The 21,965-nt window shown below is 37.9% G+C and overlaps 1 protein-coding gene across 1 annotated transcript; it reads right to left on the bottom strand.

Annotated features, from left to right (window-relative positions):
- Nucleotides 1–500: 500 nt before the first annotated feature.
- On the bottom strand, nt 501–21,541 carry gba (glucosidase, beta, acid). The gene is made up of 11 exons (XM_015607652.3): nt 21,386–21,541; nt 20,643–20,740; nt 18,259–18,453; nt 15,515–15,661; nt 15,014–15,147; nt 12,467–12,639; nt 10,798–11,035; nt 9,289–9,513; nt 6,458–6,621; nt 5,073–5,189; nt 501–798 (listed from the first exon to the last, which is right to left on the bottom strand). The coding sequence occupies exons 2-11, from the start codon at nt 20,713–20,715 to the stop codon at nt 693–695; spliced, it is 1,572 nt and encodes a 523-aa protein (XP_015463138.3). The 5' UTR covers nt 20,716–20,740; nt 21,386–21,541; the 3' UTR covers nt 501–692.
- Between the last annotated feature and the right edge of the window lie 424 nt (nt 21,542–21,965).

The following is a 21,965-nucleotide window of genomic DNA, read 5'->3' as shown; positions in this document are numbered from 1 at the left end:
GCACACTCTCTCTGCTTTTAGACTCTTTGGCCTGTTTTTCTGTGCTACAACTTCACCCTCTCCGCTTTTAGACTATTTGGCCTGGTTTTCCGCGCTAAAACTGCGCACCCTCTCCGCTTTTACACTCTTTGGCCTGTTTTTCTGCGCTAAAACTGCGCACCCTCTCCGCTTTTAAACACTTTGGCCCGTTTCTGACACCTAGAGTTCAAACTTTGAATCTCACATTATAAAAACCTGCTTAACAGCGGGTCAACTTTAATTCTAAATTCCGCTCCAAAAAAAGGAAACGGCCGCAAATGGCCCGCGGACTGTAGTTTGGACACCCCTGCTCTAAAGCATCAACTGTGGGATTTTAAAATTGCTAATAATATTATTTAATAAAGTATCTGCACATCTTAAGCAGTTTTTAAACGTAAATACAGAGTAAAATGTAATAAAGATTGGATGCTGACATTATTGCATGTATTCTACCACTGGGTAAATTAGACTCTCACTCTGAATCAAATTCTTCAATCATTTTGTAATGAAAATGATCATGTGGATTGTTGGCTTGAACATGCAGTTAGTTACAGTCAGTGAAATTATTCAGATCATCTCTGTAAAGCCTGTAGATTCAGCAGTGTGGTGAGAACTGGAACTCGGATCAGTGCAGTTTCCTCCAGTCCCGACAGTGCAGATCTGCACAGGGTTAATCAGGAGCGCTTCCAGAGCAGCGTGAGGAGGGAGTGAGGAGGAGCGCTGGAGGGTAAAAAGCCCACCGTCTGATCCCACACCTCAAACGGCACCTCCACATCAGACCTACACACACAGAGAATATATTACAGTGCAGAACTCTCCAACACCAGAACAATTAAAGAGGTAATACAGTGTGAATTATTCTAATCTCTGTCTGCTGCAAATGTACTGTATGGTCAATTACCCCACCCACACACACACACACACACATAGGCCTGGACAATAATTCGATATCGGTATTTATCGCGATAAGAAATGTTTCAATAACGGTGATATCATTTTTGTGGTATATCGATATGTATTATTTACAGAATCTGTCACGGACAGGCGTTTTACTGGCGTCAGCTCGCCGCACAGCTGAACACAATCAGCCTCCGTAGCTGGACTATCTCTGTGCGTGATTATGTAATCACATAGGCACGTAGCCAGATAGGCTAGGCTAGGCTAGATTTGGCTAGGCTAGGCTAGGCTCGGGTCCGCTACGCATCTAAAATGCCTCGCGCTGGAGCCAAACGGAGCCGGGACGAGCGGATCCAAGGCTAAGGTAGGCTCGGTTCGCATCTGAAATGCTCCGCGCTGGAGTGGAACGGAGCGGAACCAAGCCGAGCCTAGCCTAGCCTAGCCTCGGGTCCGCTCGGTCCGCCCACGGGTCCGCTCGGTCAGCCTCTGGTCCGCTCGGTCCACCCACGGGTCCGCTCGGTCAGCGGTCAGTTGCGGGTCCTCTTGGCTCCCAGCACGGGACATTTTTGATGCAAAATGAATGCCCCTGCCGCTTCCACAAGTGATCAATTGAAGGAGGGAGGTCTAATTCAGTGGTGAGGATTTGGTTCAACTCTCGAAGGTCTGCTAAACTTCAGTTTGCTGCAAATTGTGCCGGAGAGTGGAGCAGGTTAGCAGCGGTAACGTTAAAACATCTAATCTGTTCCACCACCTCAATCAGTTCCACTACATACAATATTTTCCTTATACTGGCTGAATCACTTTTATAGCGTATGTTGTAAGTTATTTAAGTTATTTAAAGTTTATGAATCCTTTAGGTTTGTTTATTTGACGGGGATATCATGTTCCTTTTATGTTCATAAAGAGTTGTATTTTGGCTGAAGCACTTTTGTAGCTTATATTGTAACTAAGTTATTTATAGTTGATAAAGCCTATAGGTTTGTTTATTTGACGGGAAAATCTTGTTGCTTTTATGTATATAAAGGCTTCTTTTATTCTTTATCCTAGTTGAAACACTTTTGTTTTGATCTGTTAAATTTGTTTACAAAAGAATAAGAAGCTCTGCTTCTGTCCTAATTTAAATTTATTTTTATTGGTAATAGTTATATAGGCTTATGTTTGACAGGGATGTCATGTTTTTATTTTGCTATATGCAAATAAAATTGAGCATTGATTTATCTTGACTATTTTTTATTTCTTAAGTATTATAATGTTTTCGTGAAAGGAGGTTTCAAAGACTTAAATTAAATTTCCAGACAGTAGTAGGTACATATTTCCATTGCAGGGATTCTTCGCAGTTTTCTGTGGCCTTCTAAGTATTTATATCGATATCGAAATTATATCGTATCGACCGAAATTAAGGAATATATCGTGATATGAATTTTGGCCATATCGTCCAGCACTACACACACACCATCATTTCAACATGTTTCTTGAATTTTGTTTGTAAAATGTATTTTTGAAGAACATGAATTACTTTAATTATAAATACTTCAGTGTTTTTATAGAATTTATTTTCTACATTGTAGATTATTATTAAAGGACACATATGGAATTACATAGTAAACAGTAAAAAAAAAAGTTAAGGAAAAATCAGCAACTATTGTTCAGCACCTCCAGAAACTCCTTCCTTCAAGACACTGAGAAAACTATTCCAGGTGACTCTCCCTCATGAAAACATTGAGATTAAAATACCAAGAGTGTGCAGATCTGTCCTTAAAGATTAATGTGCTACTTAGAAGAATCTAAAGTATAAACCATATTCTGATTTGTTTAACACTTTTAGTTTACAGCATAATTACAGCACGTGTTGCTGTCCTGTATAGCTTTAATATTGTCTCCAATATTAAAGTCACAATGTAAAAAACATAAAAATAAAGAAAAAAACACTGAATGAGAAGAGGTGTGTCTGAGATGAGGGTTCTGACTGGTACTGTATATAATAATAAATATAAATGAAATATTCCAGATACAGCTTTGAAAAATAAAAAAGAGACCACTTTAGTTTCTGAATCAGTTTTTCTGATTTTGCTATTTATAGGTTTATGTTTGAGAAAAAAGAACATTGTTGTTTTATTCTATAAACTACAGACAACATTTCTCCCAAATTCGAAATAAAAATATTGTAATCCAGAGCATTTATTTGCAGAAAATGAGAAATTGCTGAAATAACAAAAAAGGAGGCAGAGATTCAACTTTTCTATTGACTCCTGGCAAAATTTATTTGCATTGTTCCCCCTCCCCAAATTTACTCACCCTCAGTGTGCAGTCTTGGCACAATAGGCACATACCTATTATGCAAACGGGCCAAGAGCCAATAGGAAATAAGATACACTTTACCTTTACTCCTGAAAACAGATCAACTCCCAGAAGAGCGTTACTGTAGAGTCTATTTTGTGGTCACACATATACACTCAGAATCGTTAAGCATCAATTGTGGGATGTTAAAATTGCTAATAATATTATTTAATAAAGTATCTGCACATTTCAAGCAGTTTTTAAACAGGGGTGTCCAAACTACGGCCCGCGGGCCATTTGCGGCCCGTTTCCTTTTTTGGAGCGGCCCACGAGGTATTTTAGAAATAGAATGAAAGTTGGCCCGCTGTTAAGCAGGTTTTTATAATGTGAGATTCAAAGTTTGAATGCTAGGTATCAGAAACGGGCCAAAGAGTCTAAAAGCGGAGAGGGTGCTCATTTCTAGCTCAGAAAAATGGGGCAAAGAGTCTAAAAGCGGAGAGGGTGCGCATTTCTAGCGCAGAAAAACGGGGCAAAGAGTCTAAAAGCGGAGAGAGTGCTCATTTCTAGCTCAGAAAAATGGGGCAAAGAGTCTAAAAGCGGAGAGGGTGCGCATTTCTAGTACAGAAAAATGGGGCAAAGAGTCTAAAAGCGGAGAGAGTGCTCATTTCTAGCACAGAAAAATGGGGCAAAGAGTCTAAAAGCGGAGAGGGTGCGCATTTCTAGTACAGAAAAACGGGCCAAAGAGTCTAAAAGCGGAGAGAGTGCTCATTTCTAGCGCAGAAAAAGGGGGCAAAGAGTCTAAAAGCGGAGAGAGTACGCATTTCTAGCGCAGAAAAACAGGGCAAAAGAGTCTAAAAGTTGCAGTAATTAAGGAGTTTAATATTAAGAGACATCATGTAATGAAACATCAATTTGAAAAATCTTAGTTTACACAACACTGTCAAAGACAGATAAAGATAGTAAGTCATGTAAAATGGGGTATAAATGAAATAATCAGGAAAAAAGTATTATTTAAAGTGGTATATTTCATTATTTGTTTTATTACAGAGTCTGTGGCCCGTGACTTCAAATATATTTCTCTTTCTGGTCCCCAACAAAAAAAGTTTGGACACCCCTGATTTAGGGTCTCTCAGTGTGTCTTTGCTATCACCAAAAAAAGTGAAAAGTACACCTTGCACAGTTCGAAACACGTAAAAGGCATTCTCTTAATTAGGGTGTGTGTTTTTTTGCTGAAACGTGAAATAAATCAGTGTGTCACTGGCCATTCCCTTTAAGAGCCAGGTGTGCTTTGACTTTGGCGGATTGGTATTTTAATGGCGCAGTTCTTATGCACTTCTTAGCAAATTAAAATGACATGTGCGTTCACGCTGCGAAGGTGCGCAAGCAGGTAATTTACAGTAACAGCAATGTTTTTTTATTTAGTATTCTATTTATTGTTGATGTAAAAGTTTGGGTTGGTGTGGCTTAGTGTGTGCACTCGCAGCACACCTGTGTTGCCAAGATAATAATGAATGTCTGACTGTTGATATCTGTCTAGGTTGTATTGAGTCAGTGGTTCATCTGTATTTTCCATTGCCAACATAGTTGCAACATATAGATGAAAATAGACTGTTGGAGGGGTGTAAGATTTCATCACAATGCACCTTGTGCAGGGTGTAATATAGGACCCTTTATAGTTTAGTCTAACATGTACCAATGAGTGTATAGTCTCTGGGATAAAACAAACTGGATATATGTTTATGATAAATCAGAAAGCACTGAGGGAAAAAAAATATTTTTTTTCTTAGTAAACTGTTAAACATACAGTAATGGGAGTTTAGGAGGAAGTCAGTGGTGGTAAAAGGTCAGTGGTTAATTCTCACATTCTCCGTCCTCCTCACCTGTTCAGAACAATCAGCACTGCTGAGCCATCAGGTCTGATGAAGGCTGTTGTTTCCAGGGCGGAGTGTTTCGATACGGACACGCCCACTCTCTGAGACCCCTCCCACAGGAACTTACTGCATTTTCAGAAACAAAACAAGTACAATATTGAAGGTATCCATGAGAAGAGCCAGACCAACCCATAACTCAACCCCAAATACACCAATACACATTTACTACTATTGTATTCCACCTTAAAAAATATATATCAAAGTTCAGGTCCACCTTAAAAGCAGGTGCTATATTCACATGGTCAACATTGGCTTATTTTATGTTTTCACTTTAAACAGTGAAGCAGATACAGGGCCTGGACAATTTAAAGTAACAGAAATCTGCAAGCTGGAGGATAAACATTGACACTGGCTTCTCTTTTTTCTGTTCCACCTTAAAAGCTGCAGCTGTTATAGAATTAGTTTTACTCAGCAGCTTATTTCCACCTTAAAAGGAGAAATCCAGTCTTTCCCTCTCTCTTTCTTTCTTCCTCTCAAATTGCTAAACTTACAACTCCAGTAGACCTGTGGTTTCCCCAAACATTACTAAACTATGTATTTTCTTACATTCAAAATAGATGTTTATATTTAAATGAACTCAGCTTATAATAATTAAGTTAATCTGTAGCCATTGGCTTCTGACAACATGCTCTCTACCAGACAATCCTGAAGGAGAATGTTCGGCCATCTGTTTTTGATCTCAAGCTCTGCAGTACTTGGGTTCTGCAGCAGGACAATGATCCAAAGCACACAAACAAGTCCACCTCTGAATGAAGGTGGATTAAATGAATTAAATGAAGGTTTTGGAGTGGCCTAGTCAATGTCTGATTAAGATGCTGTGGATGATTTTAAACAGGCTGTTTATGTTTGAAAATACTCCAGTGTGTCTGAATTAAAACAATTTTGTAAAGAAGAGTATAACAAAGTTCCTCCACAGAGATGTGAAAGACATGTTGTCAGTTATCAGTAAAGCTTGAGTGCAGTTGTTGCCGCCAAGGCTGGAACAATCAAGTTATTATATTGAGGGAGAAAATATTTTTTCACACAGGGATAGACTGGTTTGGATAGACTGTTTTTCTCTATAAAATTCAATAAACTTAAAAAAGGACTTTTTTTATATTTTCTCAGGTTATCTTTGTCTGATATTAACGTTTGTTTGATAAATGGAAAAATGTCAGTATGACAAAAAAAATTAAAACTAAATAAATCTGTAGAGAGCAAATACTTTCATGCCACTCTATACTACACCATGCACAAATAAAATCTACAAAAAAAAAAATAATAAATAAAAAATCAGCTCAAAAAAGGCCAAACATCACAGACTGTATTCTCGCCATAAGGTAAAGTATTCTGACCTGAAGTGAGCCATGCTGTAGAAGGTGGGCTGCTTGTAGAACACATCCCTGCTGCTGTCTACGATGATGCTGCTGTCCACAAAATTCTTCGCCCAGTTCGGACCTCCTCCCAGGTCTAACGCTAAATTCCAGTCCATCCATCCAGTCACATGGTTATTCAGGTCCTACAGTAGAGGGAGCAAATGCGAGAGCGAAAGAGAGAGAGAGAGAGAGAAACAAAGAGGAAAATTAGATTGATTAAGCTTGAAGCTGTGATTTTAACATATCATTTATTGCACTCCAACTCATCCCGGGACACTTTTTTTTTTTACAGAGGGCCGTGAGAATTCTTTTATCCCTTAATAATAAAAACATTAATTTACAAACTGTATTTTGTGTTGACTAAATATTTACTTAAGACAAAATATTTCCAACTGATGAATAAGAATACAACCATTTCTAAATAACCCAACCCATTCTTCAAGCCTTTTCTTCTATATTGCATGGTCAACAGTACAAAAGCAGCTGAGATATTATTAGATAATTAGCTGTAGTGTCTAGCCTACTTAAAGACATACAGTAAATAATTATATAGGTAACATTAGTGTAGATATAGTTGATTAGAATTTCCCTTATTTTTTTATTTTATTTTTTTTTACAACTTTTATTCTATTTTTTTTTTTTAGATTAGATACTAGGGGTGTCACGATTCTCTAAATCCTCAATTCGATTTTATTTCCGATTTTAGGGTCACGATTCAATTCTCTATTTTTTTTTTTTTTTCACTTTTACTTTTTACGATTTTCTTTCTTTATTTTATTATTGTTATATATAAACAAAGTATAATAAACTCTTGCTACCATAACTTTACCCTGAAACTGTGATTTAGGCTTTTTAAATATAGTACATGAACTTCTTACTGGAAACATGCTCTTATATTGTGCTTCCTTTGTATTTTGTATTTAAATAAACACATAAGAGTAGCATGGTTTGACAGGGTAGCACAACTCGACAGAACACCTGATGACTCGGCTCGCCATGTGGGTGTATCCGTGACGTTTTTTTAATACAAATCAAGCAACAGGTGTAGTTAAAGATTTTAATCAACCTCACTGTGATCTATAGTTCTATAAATCCGTTTTCAGCTTCTCTTCCGCGGTTGAAAGGCAGCTGTTCTGTGTGTGAGAGGCTTGTGTGTGTGTGTGTCTCTCTCACACACGGCAGAAATTTTTGTCGGAGGGCGGGGCTGCGCTCTCTCTGTTGAAAAACCCTGGGCTACAGTGTGCAGCGCTATTTGCGTAGCGCGCGCATGCGCTTGCGTACCTTAGCAGGAGGGATCGTCGATCCTCTTTTTGACCATGACATAATTTCAATAGATTTCGATAAAATATCTAAATCATGACACCCCTATTAGATACACATTAGTAACAAACAGCACCATTTTAAACTATTATTATTAAGTACTAATTTATTTTACATTCATTTTCAAGGAGTCATAATCATGCAGCACAATAAAACTTGTATAAAACCAATATAAAAGTTAAAAAAAAATATTTGACTATTATTTTATGACTAGCAATTAAGAGTCAAATTCAGCTTAATCTGATTAATCTCCCAGCCCTAGTTCCACTATAATGTCAGTGTAGTTAATGAGTGAGGCAGAAGCTGTCGCCGGTATTCAGTGGTTTTTTACACACAGCTAGAACTCATTAAGTCAGCAAAACCAGTTCCACAAAAGACCATGTGACTCATGTCTCTATCTGACCTAGTTTAACTGGTCCTGTTCCAAACCTTTCAGTTTACCTGCCAACTGAAAAATGCCCAATTTCCCTGGAGACTAAATCTGTCTCCTCCCACTTTATTTAACATCACGGTTATAGTGGTGTTAACAAGCGTACTGTAGTTTACAACTACTACTGCAAATACAGTGGCTTGCAAAAGTATTCATACCCCTTCAACGTTTTCACATTTTGTCACCTTACAACCACAAACTCAAAAGTAGCACATAATTGTGAAGTGGAACGAAAATGATACATTGTTTAAAAAATTTGAATCAAATAAAAAAAAATAAAAGTGTGACATGAAAATGTATTCAGCCCCTCTGAATTTGTTTACTCTGAAACCCCCTTTAAGCTGTTCAATAGTAAACCTTTAATTAATTTAAGTATTTAAGGCTACAGGTTTTCACAAATTCATAAATTCAACTTCCAGGCTCTACATGTATTTCTGATTACATGTATTCTGATCATGGTTTATGAAGCTTTGAAAACGGGCATGTAATTATCTGGCTCAGAGTATGAAGTAAGTTTTTAAAATAAATTAGTATAAATTATTTGCATTTTTCACTTATTTAGTAAATGATTATTACTGGGGCTAATCTGCTGCTGGCTGAATGGGTGGGGCTAAACTGGTGTAGGCTGAAATGGGCGGAGTTAAACTGCTGAATGATTATTAGCGAGACTAAACTGGTGTAGGCTGAAATGGGCGGAGTTAAACTGCTGAATGATTATTAGCGAGACTAAACTGGTGTAGGCTGAAATGGGCGGAGCTAAACTGCTGAATGATTTTTAGCAAGATTAAACTGGTGTAGGCTGAAATGGGCGGAGCTAAACTTCTAAATGATTATTAGCGAGACTAAACTGCTGTAGCCTAATATGGGCGGAGCTAAACTGCTGTAGGCTGAATAGGTGGGGCTAAACTGGAGTATGCTAAAAGGGTGGATCTATAACGCTATAGGCTGAATGGATTGAAGATATATTGCTGAATGACATGCATGTTACATCACCACTAAAATGTCATATGGACATTTTAAAGGAACTGATCCAAAGTGTCTCCTCTGGTTCTTCTGGTACCTCTATGATATCGTGGGCGTAGTCTTCTGCTCTCCTCCAGCTGCCCAATCGCACGCCACGGTCAAGACTGCTCCAGCCAGAACATGCCTCAGTGCCAAACAGGAAGTACTCAGGGTAGAGGTCGTGAGTGGTTCCTAGAGTGATGTCAGCAGGAGCGTATCGGTCCCAGTACCAGTGGACACCGATCCCGTGGACATAGCGAGCAGCATGAATATCACTCAGAACCTACAGAAAGAAAGACATTCGCTTAATGTAAAACACTACACTGGACATACAGTAATCATTTAACACCTTCAACACTGGACTAATAAATGGTAGCACAGCTCTCTGTGGAGCCCAAAGCTGTCCTGTCTGGAGAAACATGAGAACAAAACTCCTGGAGCTTCTGCTGCTGCTCCTTGCAATATGAATAACTATAGCCCTTTTAAATATACATGAATACTGTAGCTTAAAGGAATATATTAATGCCCATTGAACTGAATTTATTTATTAACTGGAAAACCAAGAGAATTGGGATGAACTGATAAACAGCTGCTTAAATACTGTAATGCCTCTATGCCTCTAATGTCTCAAAAAATAACATATTGTAAAGTGATATTAAACTTGTGTCTAACTTGTGCAGTAGAATATTTGAGAAATATCTCTTTGAATACCTATATTTTAAGGTATTTTTTTTTCTGTTCACAATTTTTAATAGAACTATTTAAATATTTAATTGTTTAAAGAATCCATGTTAAATTGGTTAGCATATCTATCTATTGTATACACTCTTCAGCTGCTAATGAAGTCTGATTTCTTTATATATTGTGTAATTTTGTGGGACAAAGTAAACCCTATAGTAATCAAAGCCTTAAGGCCTTGGTGTTTTATATTATATATACTTCTAACTTTACAGTAACTCACAAACCTATATTAAAGCCCAGTCATGCAAAAAAATATACTTATAAATAATAAATAATAATAATAATAAATAAATAATACTAAAAATACTGCAACATACAGTGAAACCATTAGAATCTTGCAAAATACCGTGATATGCATTTTTGGTCATACCACGCAGCACTATTTAGTTATATACAGGGTAACTTTTTTTGTGACTGGTAGCAGTTCATATTAGCATGTTGTAGAATGATAATATTAACCAGCACTTTAGCTAGCTAAAGTTTCCCCAAACCTCTGGTGATTTAGGTTTTTAGATGGATGCTGAAGCTTTCCAGGCTGTGTAGAACCTAATGCTGTTTCTGCTAACCCTGTATGCTTGCTCATTTCCATGGCTGCAGCACACTGTTTGTCTGCTAGAGTGTTCTATGCCAGGCAACTCGGGGTGTGGAAATGGGATTGGAGGCAGGTTCATAGACTAAACCCACACATATTTGTTTGCCATATATTACTAAATATCTGATCACACATCTGCATTATTTTATGAGGTAAAACAAAATATATTATCCTTATTACACATTTTTAATAGAAAATGTCTCATTATCCCGCCCACTTTCTACCCTCTCTTACCACTTTGGCCCAGTGAGGAAGCAGGAGCCTCTGGTCATCTAGGATTATTACTCGGGTCTTGGCGTATGGAGAGGAGTGGAGGGCGGGGCCAAGGTCTAGTGCGAGCCAATCCCGCTGCTGTTCTGGAGTGAAGCCTAAAGCCTGGAAGCTGTAATTGGTCAACTCGCCCGAAGTGGGTTCATTACCTGTGCTCAGAGCCCAGAAGGAAATGTTATGTTTCTCGTACTCCTCCAGAAACCTGAGAGCAAGAAGACCAACAGTAATGTGATTTTATTTACTTGAAGGCTTAAAATGATACACAAAGGCAGTGTAAAAAGACTGTAATACACTACAGGAAGCATAGGGGGCGCCCTATAATGCTCTGTAATGTATATATAATCCATATAGACATTCTGATAGACTGTGATACACTACAGGAAGTGTAGGGGACGCTCTATAATGCTCTATAATATTCATATGATTCAAGCACTCATACTGACAGACTGTAATACACTACAAGAAGCATAGGGGGTGCTCTATAATGCCCTGTAATATAATCCATATAGTCATTCTGACAGACTGTAATACACTACAGGGTGTAGGGTGTGTAGGGGTGCTCTATAATGCTCTACAATGTTCATATGATTTAAGCACTCATATTGACAGGCTGTAATACACTACAGAAAGCATAGGGGATGCACTATAACACTCTTTAATGTATATATAATTGATATAGACATTCTGATAGACTGCAATACACCCCAGGAAGCATAGGGGGTGCTCTATAACACTCTGTAATGTATATATATATATATATATAATCCATATAGACATTCTGATAGACTGTGATACACTACAGGAAGTGTAGGGGGCGCTCTATAATGCTCTACACTATTTAAATGATTTAAACACTCATATTTACAGCCTGTAATACACTACAGGAAGCATAGGGGGCTCTCTATAAATGTTTATATAATCCATATAGTAATTCTGACAGACTGTAATACTCTACAGAAAGCATAGGGGGTGCTTTATAACGCTCTATAATGTTTATATAATCCATATAGTAATTCTGACAGACTGTAATACACTACAAGAAGTGAGAAGTGTAGGGGGTGCTCTATAATGCTCTACAATGTTCATATAATTTAAGCACTTATATTGACAGGCTGTAATACACTACAGGAAGCATAGGGGGTGCCCTATATTGCTCTGTAATGTTTATATAATCCATACAGTCATTCTGACAGACAGCAATACACTACAGGAAGCATAGGGGTGCTCTAAAAACGCTCTGTAATGTATATATAATCCATATTGTCATTCTGACAGACTGTAATACACTACAGGAAGCATAGGGGTGCTCTATAACACTCTGTAATGTATATATAATCCATATAGCCATTCTGACAGACAGCAATACACTACAGAAAGCATAGGGGGTGCCCTTTAATGCTTATATCATTTATATAGTCATTTTGACAGAGTGTAATACATTACAATAAGTGTAGGGGGCACTCTATAATGCTCTACAATGTTCATATATTTTAAGTACTCATATTGACAGACTGCAATACACATACATAAGGCATAAGGGGTGATATTAATTATATTCTTACAATGTATTAAAGGTTGAAAGGGAGTGATTTGGATATTAACGTACTAATGTACTGTAGCTCAGTTCACGCACCTGATGTAGTACTGAGCCCAGGCCTTGTACTCTTTGCCCCCTGGCTTGCCTTTGAGTGAGCCTTTGCCCATTAGTTCACCATTGGTCTTCATCCAGGCGGGGGAGCTCCATGCCGAAGCCAACAGAGACAAAGGGCGAGGAGATAGAGCCTGAGCTTGCTGCAGGAGGGGAATCTGAGGACAATAAACAGGTACGAGTGATTGTGTCTCTTACAGTTGAAGTGTACAGAAGATAAAAATTAGACTTCTATTATTTGTAGGTGGAGCAGCATGCAAACTTATTTTCCCCACTGTATTTCACATACAGCTCTGGAACAAAATAAAGAGACCACTTTAAAATAATCAGTTTCTCTGATAACTATCTATAGGTATATGTTTGAGTGAAATAAACATGAACGTGATTTTATTCTAAATGAACGTGGTTTTATGCTATAAACAACTGATGACATTTTCCCCAAATTTCAAATAAAAATATTGTTATTTAGAGCATTTATTTGCAGAAAATGAGAAATGGTCAAATTAACAAAAAAGATGCAGAGCTTTTAAACCTAAAATACAGTAATGCAAAGAAAACAAGTTCATATTCACTTACAAACAAAAATGAATAGTTCAGGATCAATAACTGGTAGAATAACACAGATTTTTAATTACAGCTTTCATGTGTCTCTGCATGTTCTCCACCAGTCCTTCACACTGTTTTTGGGTGACCTTATGCCACTCCTGGCTCAAAAATTCAAGCAGTTCAGTTTTGTTTGATGGCTTGTGACCATCCATCTTCCTCTTACTTACATTCCATAGGTTTTCAATGGGGTTCAGTGCTGGAAATTAGGCTGGCCATGACAGGGTCTTGATCTGGTGGTCCTTCATCTACACCTTAATTGATCTAGCTGTGTGGAATTGAGATTTGTCCTGCTGAAAAAAGAGCTGGGGAACACTGCCAGAGCAGAAGGAAGTGTGTTTTTCCAGGATAACCTTGTATGCGGCTTGAGTCCTGCGTCATTCTCAAAGATGAATCTGCCCAATTCCAGCCTTGCTGAAGCATCTCCAGATCATCACCGATCTTCCACCAAATTTTACAGTGGGTGCAAACACTGGACAGGTGTTAAGCATAGCTGAAAATTGGACCCTTCAGAGAAAATGATCTTACTCCAGTCCTCTATAGTCCAATTCTTATCATCTTTAGAAACTTTCAGCCTGGCTCTTCTTTGCTTCTCATTAAAAAAAGGTCCATGTTCTGGCGAGTCCTGCCTCTAAGAGATTGTTTTGAATTGTTCTTTCCATGCACTTCACCCCAGCTGCCATTTGCCATTCTTTTTATAGGTTACTTGATGTTGCTGCTGAAGTTGTTGATTTGTCATTCAAATTAGTTGACGGTTAATCTCCAGACCGGAAACCCATTAAAACACCTCTGATTGTAATCATGTAAGATGTAAGTTGGATGATCACAAGCCAAAGAAAGCTGAACTGCTTAAATGTTTGTGCCAGGAGTGGAATAAGGTCACCCAAAAGCAGTGTGTGATAAAAATCGGGGTAATTCCACAAAATATTGATTTATGAACTCTTAAAAGATTGGCATTGTTGTTTCTAAATAAATATGAACTTGATTTCTTTGCATTATTTAGGGTTCAAAAGCACTGTACCTTTTACATTATTTTGACAATTTCTCATTTTAACTTTTTCCATATTTGTAACTTTGGAGAATTTTGTCAGTGGTTTATAGAATAAAACCAGTGATAGGAGTAACGGCGTTGAAATAAACGCTGTTACTAACAGCGTTACTTTTTTCAGTAACGAGTAATCTAACTAATTACTCTGACTGTCACTATAACGCCATTACCATTTCCCACACCCCGTTACTGCACGTTACTCTAGCAGCTGAATGAACTTTTTAAAATTTGCGCATACAGACAAAGGCGCACGTGTGTGTATGTGAGTCACAAGGGAGAGGAGGATGAGATAAACCAGGGTTTCTTAACTGGTGGTTAGTGTTAGTGCGTAGCGCACGCAAGAAAGACGCATTCTCTCCCCGTCCACCAGCACAGCGCATCCTATTAATTTCAATAGAGAGAGCCCTCCTGCAAAAAGTTCCGCTGTGTGTGATACGAGCCTCACACACACAGAACAGCTGCCTTTCAACCACGGAGAAGAAGCTGAAAACGGATTTATAGAACTATAGATCACAGTGAGGTTGATAAAAATTCTTAAACTTACGATTGACTACACCTGTTGCTTGATTTGACACGCTCTGGGAAGGTGGGGGGGGGGGGCACATAACGCAATAGTAACTAAATAATTACTGGACTAACTCAGTTACTTTTTTGGAGGAGTAACTGGTAACTATAACTAATTACTTTTTCAAAGTAACGTACCCAACACTGAAAACCACAATGTTCATTTGACTCAAATATATACATATAAATAGCAAAATCAGAGAAACTGATCACTGTGAAGTAGTCTTTTTTTCCAGAGCTGTATATTTCCATAAGTTTATCAGAGTCTATCAAATTAGTCTATGGATAATTAGGTGTTTTGGAATATGAGGTGTCACCTTCATGTGTGTGTCCTCTTTAGCCAGGGTGAAGTTAAGCAGGCTGTAATCTCCAGGTGTGTCGGCGTACGTGTACAAGCGAGTGGAGAAATCACAGCTGGCCATCGGCACTCTGACCGTGTTATACTCTATACCTGCAAACGCAAAGAGATAGGTGCTCATCATCATTAAACAGCAGAAAAAATAATTATTAATATTATTATATTATTATTAAAGTATACTGTTAATACAATACAAAAATATATCCTGTTCTTTGAAAAAAAGGCAAATCTCAATTTTTAATTCTTCGTATGTTTGTTTGTTTGTTTGTTTATTATCTGGTTCAATCTGGATCATGAATAATGGGCTGTAACAGAAGAGAAGTAGCAGGTGTATTCGAGCAGGAGCATCTCTGCTGTATTTAGTTCAGTACTGGATACTTATGACCTAAAAACTCCATCCAGGTTATTCATCTCCCCCCCAGCTCCCCCCAGCTCCCCCCCAGCTCTCGCTATCCCTCACCCTCTGGAGAGAAGTACTGGCGGAGCAGCTGGTCCTGGGCTCCGGTGGACAGGGACAGGATGTTGATGGCAGCTGCATCAGTCATGGCTCCTCCAAAGCCCTGAACGTGCTGGTACTTCTGCTGAGGAACCAGAGTGATCCTCACAGCTGAGAGAAAAGAGCAGAAGAAACTGGGTCAGAACCAGACAGAACCACCTGATCTGAGGTGAATTTTATCATTAAAACCGAGAGAAAAGTGTGTTGCAGAAAAAATGCCTTTAGTGTTATTTACAGGTTTTTTAAAGAGAAATAAACACCCAAACTTGCTGTCCACTATGAAAGTCAGAGAAACAAATGTTTACAATTTATATCTATTTATATGATGTAAAACACATTGCACTACATTTACTTTACTGTCTAGAAAAGGTTTGTGAAATAAAAAAGATATATACAAATATGAATAAAAGTGGCTTTCAATGTAATGGACATTAAAAAAAAGAAATGCTATATATTAGTTTTTGGGATTTTTAGAAAACTGGTTTGATATTATAAATTGGTTTTATATTAGAGTATATTAGAATCTTGTTTTGTGTTCATAACAGACAGAAAACAGCATTCTTATATTTTTCAAACACTCAGAGAGGGATAATTATCAAATTTCCCCCAAGTAATTCCTTACGTGTCCCCCTACAGTTGCAGAGTGTAATAAATGTTTCAGGCGGATTAGTTTCTCTTTCTCGTTTTCTGGCTTTCACAGACATATTCAGTCTCTTTCCAGCTTCTGCCAGAGTGTCTGTATGTTAGTTCGTAAAGAATGAGCCAGCAGTCCTTGTAGAACTGTTAGAACTAAAGGTCGAAAAGCAGGTCGCAGTTCTCGCGAGCGTTGGTCGCGGTCGCCTTTGGAAAACTTACAGAGTCTGGTTTGAGCTCAGAGGATCTCCGGCACAGACACGAGAGTAACGCTATTCCTCCTATTACACCTCAATGCAGCGCTGCAGTGAGTTTCAAGCTGTAATTTCACTTCTTTAAAAATATAAAAAAACAAGGAAATCCTACCTAGTTCTGCTTTAACTGTCTAATTCCTTGGAAGCATTTAAAATGTACCTGATACCTTAACTTAACTCCCTAGAATATAAGAATATAAGAACACTGACCCTCACCAGAGCAGTTTATTGTACCTGTTTATTGTCCTCAGTTTTAACGGTTAGGTAATAAAGTACATATACACTACTATATATGGTCCTAAAATAATATAACAAAACTCCTGGTAATATGTGATGAAGAGAGCTGTGTAATCAGATTCCTCAATGCATATATTGTCACTGTCCTATGAAAAACACATGTCTGCATTTTTGGTAATTTTTCGTTTATAACATACTTTGAACAGACAAACTGTCCCTTACACTGTGCCAAAATTTCTTGATGAACGGACCAATAGAAATACTTCAAAATGACCTGAAATAAACTATTTATACATTGACTTCCATTGAAAGTTTACAAGGTTTTTTTCTATCTCCTGTAAAGTTGCTGTTTTGGAGATAAGTGTTTTTCATTGGACAGCGACGATATACACTTAACCAGAGTATTCTGGGATGTCCCAGTCTGCGCATGTGTGAAAACAGTTTAAAGTTATTATAAATTAAAGTTAAATTATCTTCATCTTCGGGGCGCCGAGTGCTCCAGCAGACTAAGGCACTGCCACTATGATCGGGAGATAGCTGATTCAATGTAGTTTGCTTTCAGCTGCCTGAGCCCTGAGAGAGCATAATTGGCCTTGGTAGGTAGAAAGCAGGGGTGTCACGAGATCTCGCGAGATTAAAACGGACGATATTTCTCGTCAGGCTTAAACCTGTCTCGCGGGGCAAAAATCTGTTAAGTGTGGACTTTTTAAGAGGGATCTGGCAACCCAGTAGCGATAGCGCTAGAGTATGGTGGAGAGCAGCTCTCAGCAGAAAAGGAAAATTTGGGCATTTGCATAGAAGATGCTTCTGCTACGTTTAAGTTGTTTGTCTGGCTGCATTTTGGCTCCAGTGGAAACAATAAACGGTAACAGAGTGACCAACAAGACACAAACCATATGTAAATACTGTAAGTAAATCCTACACGTGACTGTTTCATAGGCAGTTGTACTAATCCCTTAGCTCTGTCTCTGTTTGCACTTCAAGCATAGTCTTAATATGACTGGTTGTGGTTATGCATAGTTAAATTACAAGAGATTTAGGAGAAAAAAAACACAAACCATAGTCTTAATATGATTGGTTGTGGTTTGCACTTATTGTTTGCACTATATAAGACCTAGAAAAGTTTTTTTATTATTATTCTTATTTCTATTTCTTACAGAATCAATGTGTGAGAGAAACCAGTGTGTTAAGTTTGCTTTATATGATTTTGTCAAATAAAACTCTAGTTTTCAAGCCATTTTTCATTTTTGACGCTTTCTTTAAAAATTTATTTTTAAATCTTGTCTCGTCTCGTTCTCGTCATATTAGTGTCTCGTCACACTGCTGGGGCAGTTAGTAATAAGGGGGTGTTCTTATGAGTGGGTTGTGTAATTGGCCTTGTCAATTGGGGAGAAAATGGGATAAAAAGAAATAAATAATAATAAAAACACACAGGCACACACACAATTCTGCAAGTTTATGCAAGTTTACTGTCAGTAACAGTAGCCTGACTGTAGGCTCATTATAATATGAGCCCTTTAACGTCAGTACTGGTCAACAATCGCCCCAATCACTGTTCACAAATGCAATATTTACATAACTTACCTGCGCCAGTGCTGTTCCTCTGTACTTGGCCCTGCTCCTGGTGAAGCCTGCTGCCCGCCTCGCTGGTCAGAAACGTCACGAACTGCCCCACAGCGGGTAAAGTGACCTTACCGACAGAGTCGCAGTGCGTGGCATTACACTCGCACACCACCGAATCCTCAGAGAACATCCGAGCCTCACAGCTTTTACTTCCAGCTTTGTAAATATAAGAACACACTGTGTTTAAATGGAGGAATAATGATTTAAAATAAAAAACCCAAATCAGAAACCATTCCAGCCTTGTAATACATTTCTAAATAAGTTTTTCAGGTGATTTTCAGGTATTTTGTCCCATTCTCTACCCAGTCTAACCATATTTGTACTGTGTGCAGCATGTGGTTCTGTATTGTCTTGCAGGAAACCGCATGCACGTCATTGGAAAGGCAGCATATGTTAGGCTATTAGTATATTTTGCACTGTTGAGGAAGAAATATATTATTCACTTTCAGTTTTTCCTGGAGGAATCACCTGATTGAAACAATAATTAGTTTTTTTTTTTTTTGCCTTATTACTAGCTCTAAATTTCCTGCCTTTCTTTGCAATGTGTTGAAGGCCTGAGGAATGCAGAAATGCATGTTACCTGACAAATTAAATGAAGTTGGGCATACACATATACTATGAATATTTGAAATGTATTAGGTTTATACTGTCTGCAGTAAAATAAAAGTCAAAGTCAATGTGAGAAACACTGTAATTTTTTTAACACACTTTCAGTGCTGTCCAAGCCTTTTCTGATTTGAAGTTGTAATATAGTACTTAAAAAAATGCTGAGAATATTTCTGATCAACCTGTGTCCAAAAATAGCTGTTTTCTCTCTAACAGAGAGTGAAACTACCACCACCGTGTTTGAAAGACTGTACAGCTATCATTGTAAGTTGATTTTAAATCTGCTTCAAAGCAGTTGTCCACCAAAAGGAGATGTATGAGATATGTGGTTTGCAAATTAGGAAGTTTCTAAAATCAGGAAAAGGGGTTCTCATGCTTATTTATTGTCTCTCTCTCACTTCCTCTACAATATCCTGGAAATCATTGTATTGGGCTGCATTTTTGGGCAACAGAGCAAGCGAGTGATGGACAAACAGGTCTTCTCTCAGTAGACCTCTGCTTAGTAGACTTCTGCTCAGCTGACCTATCAATGCGCTTTGTGTGTGTGGTTTCTTTATTTTAGGACGATCGGACGATGCCCCACTGCAGGGTGAGAAGTAGGAAAAAGTTTCCAGTGCGTTCAACCAGTGAACTAACTGTGACTGTTCTGGTCAGCCAGTCCTGCCTCTAAATATCAAAGACCAATCAGCGCTAAGTTGCATTCCCCACCGCCTCTTTTTAGGCTCTCATTGACTCCCATGTTAACTTTCTTTTTGGCATTGCAATGCAATCAATCTCATGCTTACTGGAGGTAAGTCTGCATGAGGTAAACAGAAAAAAATGCAATGCAATGTGTAATGCAATGTGACAATCTCAAGTTAGCCAGCTGATTCATTTGCACAGCGCAAATCTGACTACTGTCTAGTTAAATAGCTGTTAATACTGAACAGGTCGCCCTAAAATAGTGTCATTATAGTTTTTGTCCCCTTGAGAGACTTGGTAGGAGCTGCCACTGATCCTAAAGGGTTCTTTTGTTGTGCTCAGTAGAGATATCAGTGTCCTTTGTGGAACGGGATTCACACTCTTTGGCGGTGTTTACTGTAGTTCTGCAGGTCAATGGCAGAGGTCTTTCTATCCCATGGTGCACTGCTAGTGCACTCTATCAGCTAGACTTTATTATTATTTAGAAATTATTATTATTTTTTAAGGGTGGGATGTCTGAAATATACTCAAAGTATTTACAGCTCTAGAAAAAAAATAGGAGACCACTTCAGTTTCTGAACCAGTTTCTCTGATTTTGATATTTATAGGTATTTGTTTGAGTAAAATGAACATTGTGGTTTTATTCTATAAACTACAGACATTACTTCTCCCAAATTATAAATAAAAATATTGTCATTTAGAGCATTTATTTGCAGAAAATAAGAAATGGCTGAAATAACAAAAAAACAGAGCTTTCAAAGTAAAGTTTTAAGAGTTCAGAAATCAATATTTTTCTTGGAATAACCCTGTTTTTTTATGACAGTTTTCATGCAAGTTGGAATGTTCTCCTCCACCAGTCTTACACACTGTTTTTGGATAACTTTTCTGCCACTTCTAGTGCAAAAAATCAAACAGTTCAGCTTGGTTTGATGGCTTGTGATCATCCATCTTCCTCTCGATTATATTCCAGAGTTTTCGATTTGGTAAAAATCAAAGAAACTCATCATTTTAAGTGGTCTCTTATTTTTTTCCAGAGCTGTACATGTAAATAAACTCACCTTGAGTGTGTGTGATCACTCCAGTTGAAACAATACACACAATAAATAGTGTGTAAGTTGTTATTCCCGCCATACTGCCTCAGATAGGCTTGGCTCGTCTGAATAAAAACAGAGAAATAAATAAATAAAACAGAGAACACAGATAAGTCTGATAATCTCCTCCAGATAACATAGCAATATATTATTCAGCATCATTCAGTGAGGGTATCAACCTGAAACTTTCAAAATAAAAGTCCTACAAAACAAAAATAATTAAGAAATACCATAACTATTTCATATATCTAAATATATTTATATATTTTTATAATACAGTCTATCAGTATATTGTGTTCGACAAAAAGCTAATGGTGTTTAAAACGAGAGATGTGAGGCTCAGTTAAGCTTAAAACTAAGGAACTGTGTATTAATCAAAGACTGAAGTGGAACTGAGTAAAAACAAGATTGTTTTGCCAACTAATATACCGTTACATGTATTTATAAAAATATATGTGTATAAAATATAATTAATAATAGTCAAAATGCCACGAAAGTACGCACTTTGCCTCGTATTATGCGCAATCTAAGCTTCCACCACCACCAATTGTCCGTTCCCCCTTAAATACTGCAGCAGCTGTATGCTGAAGCTATTACAGCAGCACTGTAAATACTGCGCCAGTTAAGGTGGAACGGACAATTCCAAACAACAATTCCAGACTCAGTTTCACAAAACTAAATAATAAAATAATAAACTAAACACCACCCACCTCCTTCTAAACACACTGTCCTCTATCCGGTGGTCTGTTTAAACTGTAGTACACGCGCTTCTGCCCACCTTGTGTCCACCATCAAACCCATCTGGCCAAAGTTTACCTTCCTGATTCTTCCACAGCCCGCAGTAACATGCCCGTCATGTGACCCGAGAGCGCTGTAATTCCGCCGCACTGCCTGTAGGTGCCGCCATAACTCCAGAGATTTTTTTACAAGGTTTCTAAGCTGAAAAACTCGTGTGACATTTAAAATGCATATTTAAAAGCAAGTCCACTAATTCCTTTGATTTTCTCTCAAAGAAAATGGTTGACTGCATGTCCAAAAAACTCTATAACTGATAATAACTGATATCACTCCTGTTATTGGCACTCATTCCTGTTACTTTTTACTGACTTCTTATCTTATTAATTAACTGCACATTTAAAATTACATTTGCTGAACTATCTATATATTTAAAATAATTTTTACTTTGCAAGACAGAACCTGGGGGCCACGGTTTACAGGTTGAAAACCATAGGTCTAGATACGTTTGTCAATCTCTGGATTTGTTTTTTAACCTGGAGCCGCGGCCCCCAA

This window comes from Astyanax mexicanus, chromosome 6 (genome assembly GCF_023375975.1).
Source record: "Astyanax mexicanus isolate ESR-SI-001 chromosome 6, AstMex3_surface, whole genome shotgun sequence".
Taxonomy (NCBI): Eukaryota; Metazoa; Chordata; class Actinopteri; order Characiformes; family Acestrorhamphidae; genus Astyanax; species Astyanax mexicanus.
This window is presented reverse-complemented; position numbering and strand designations above follow the sequence as displayed.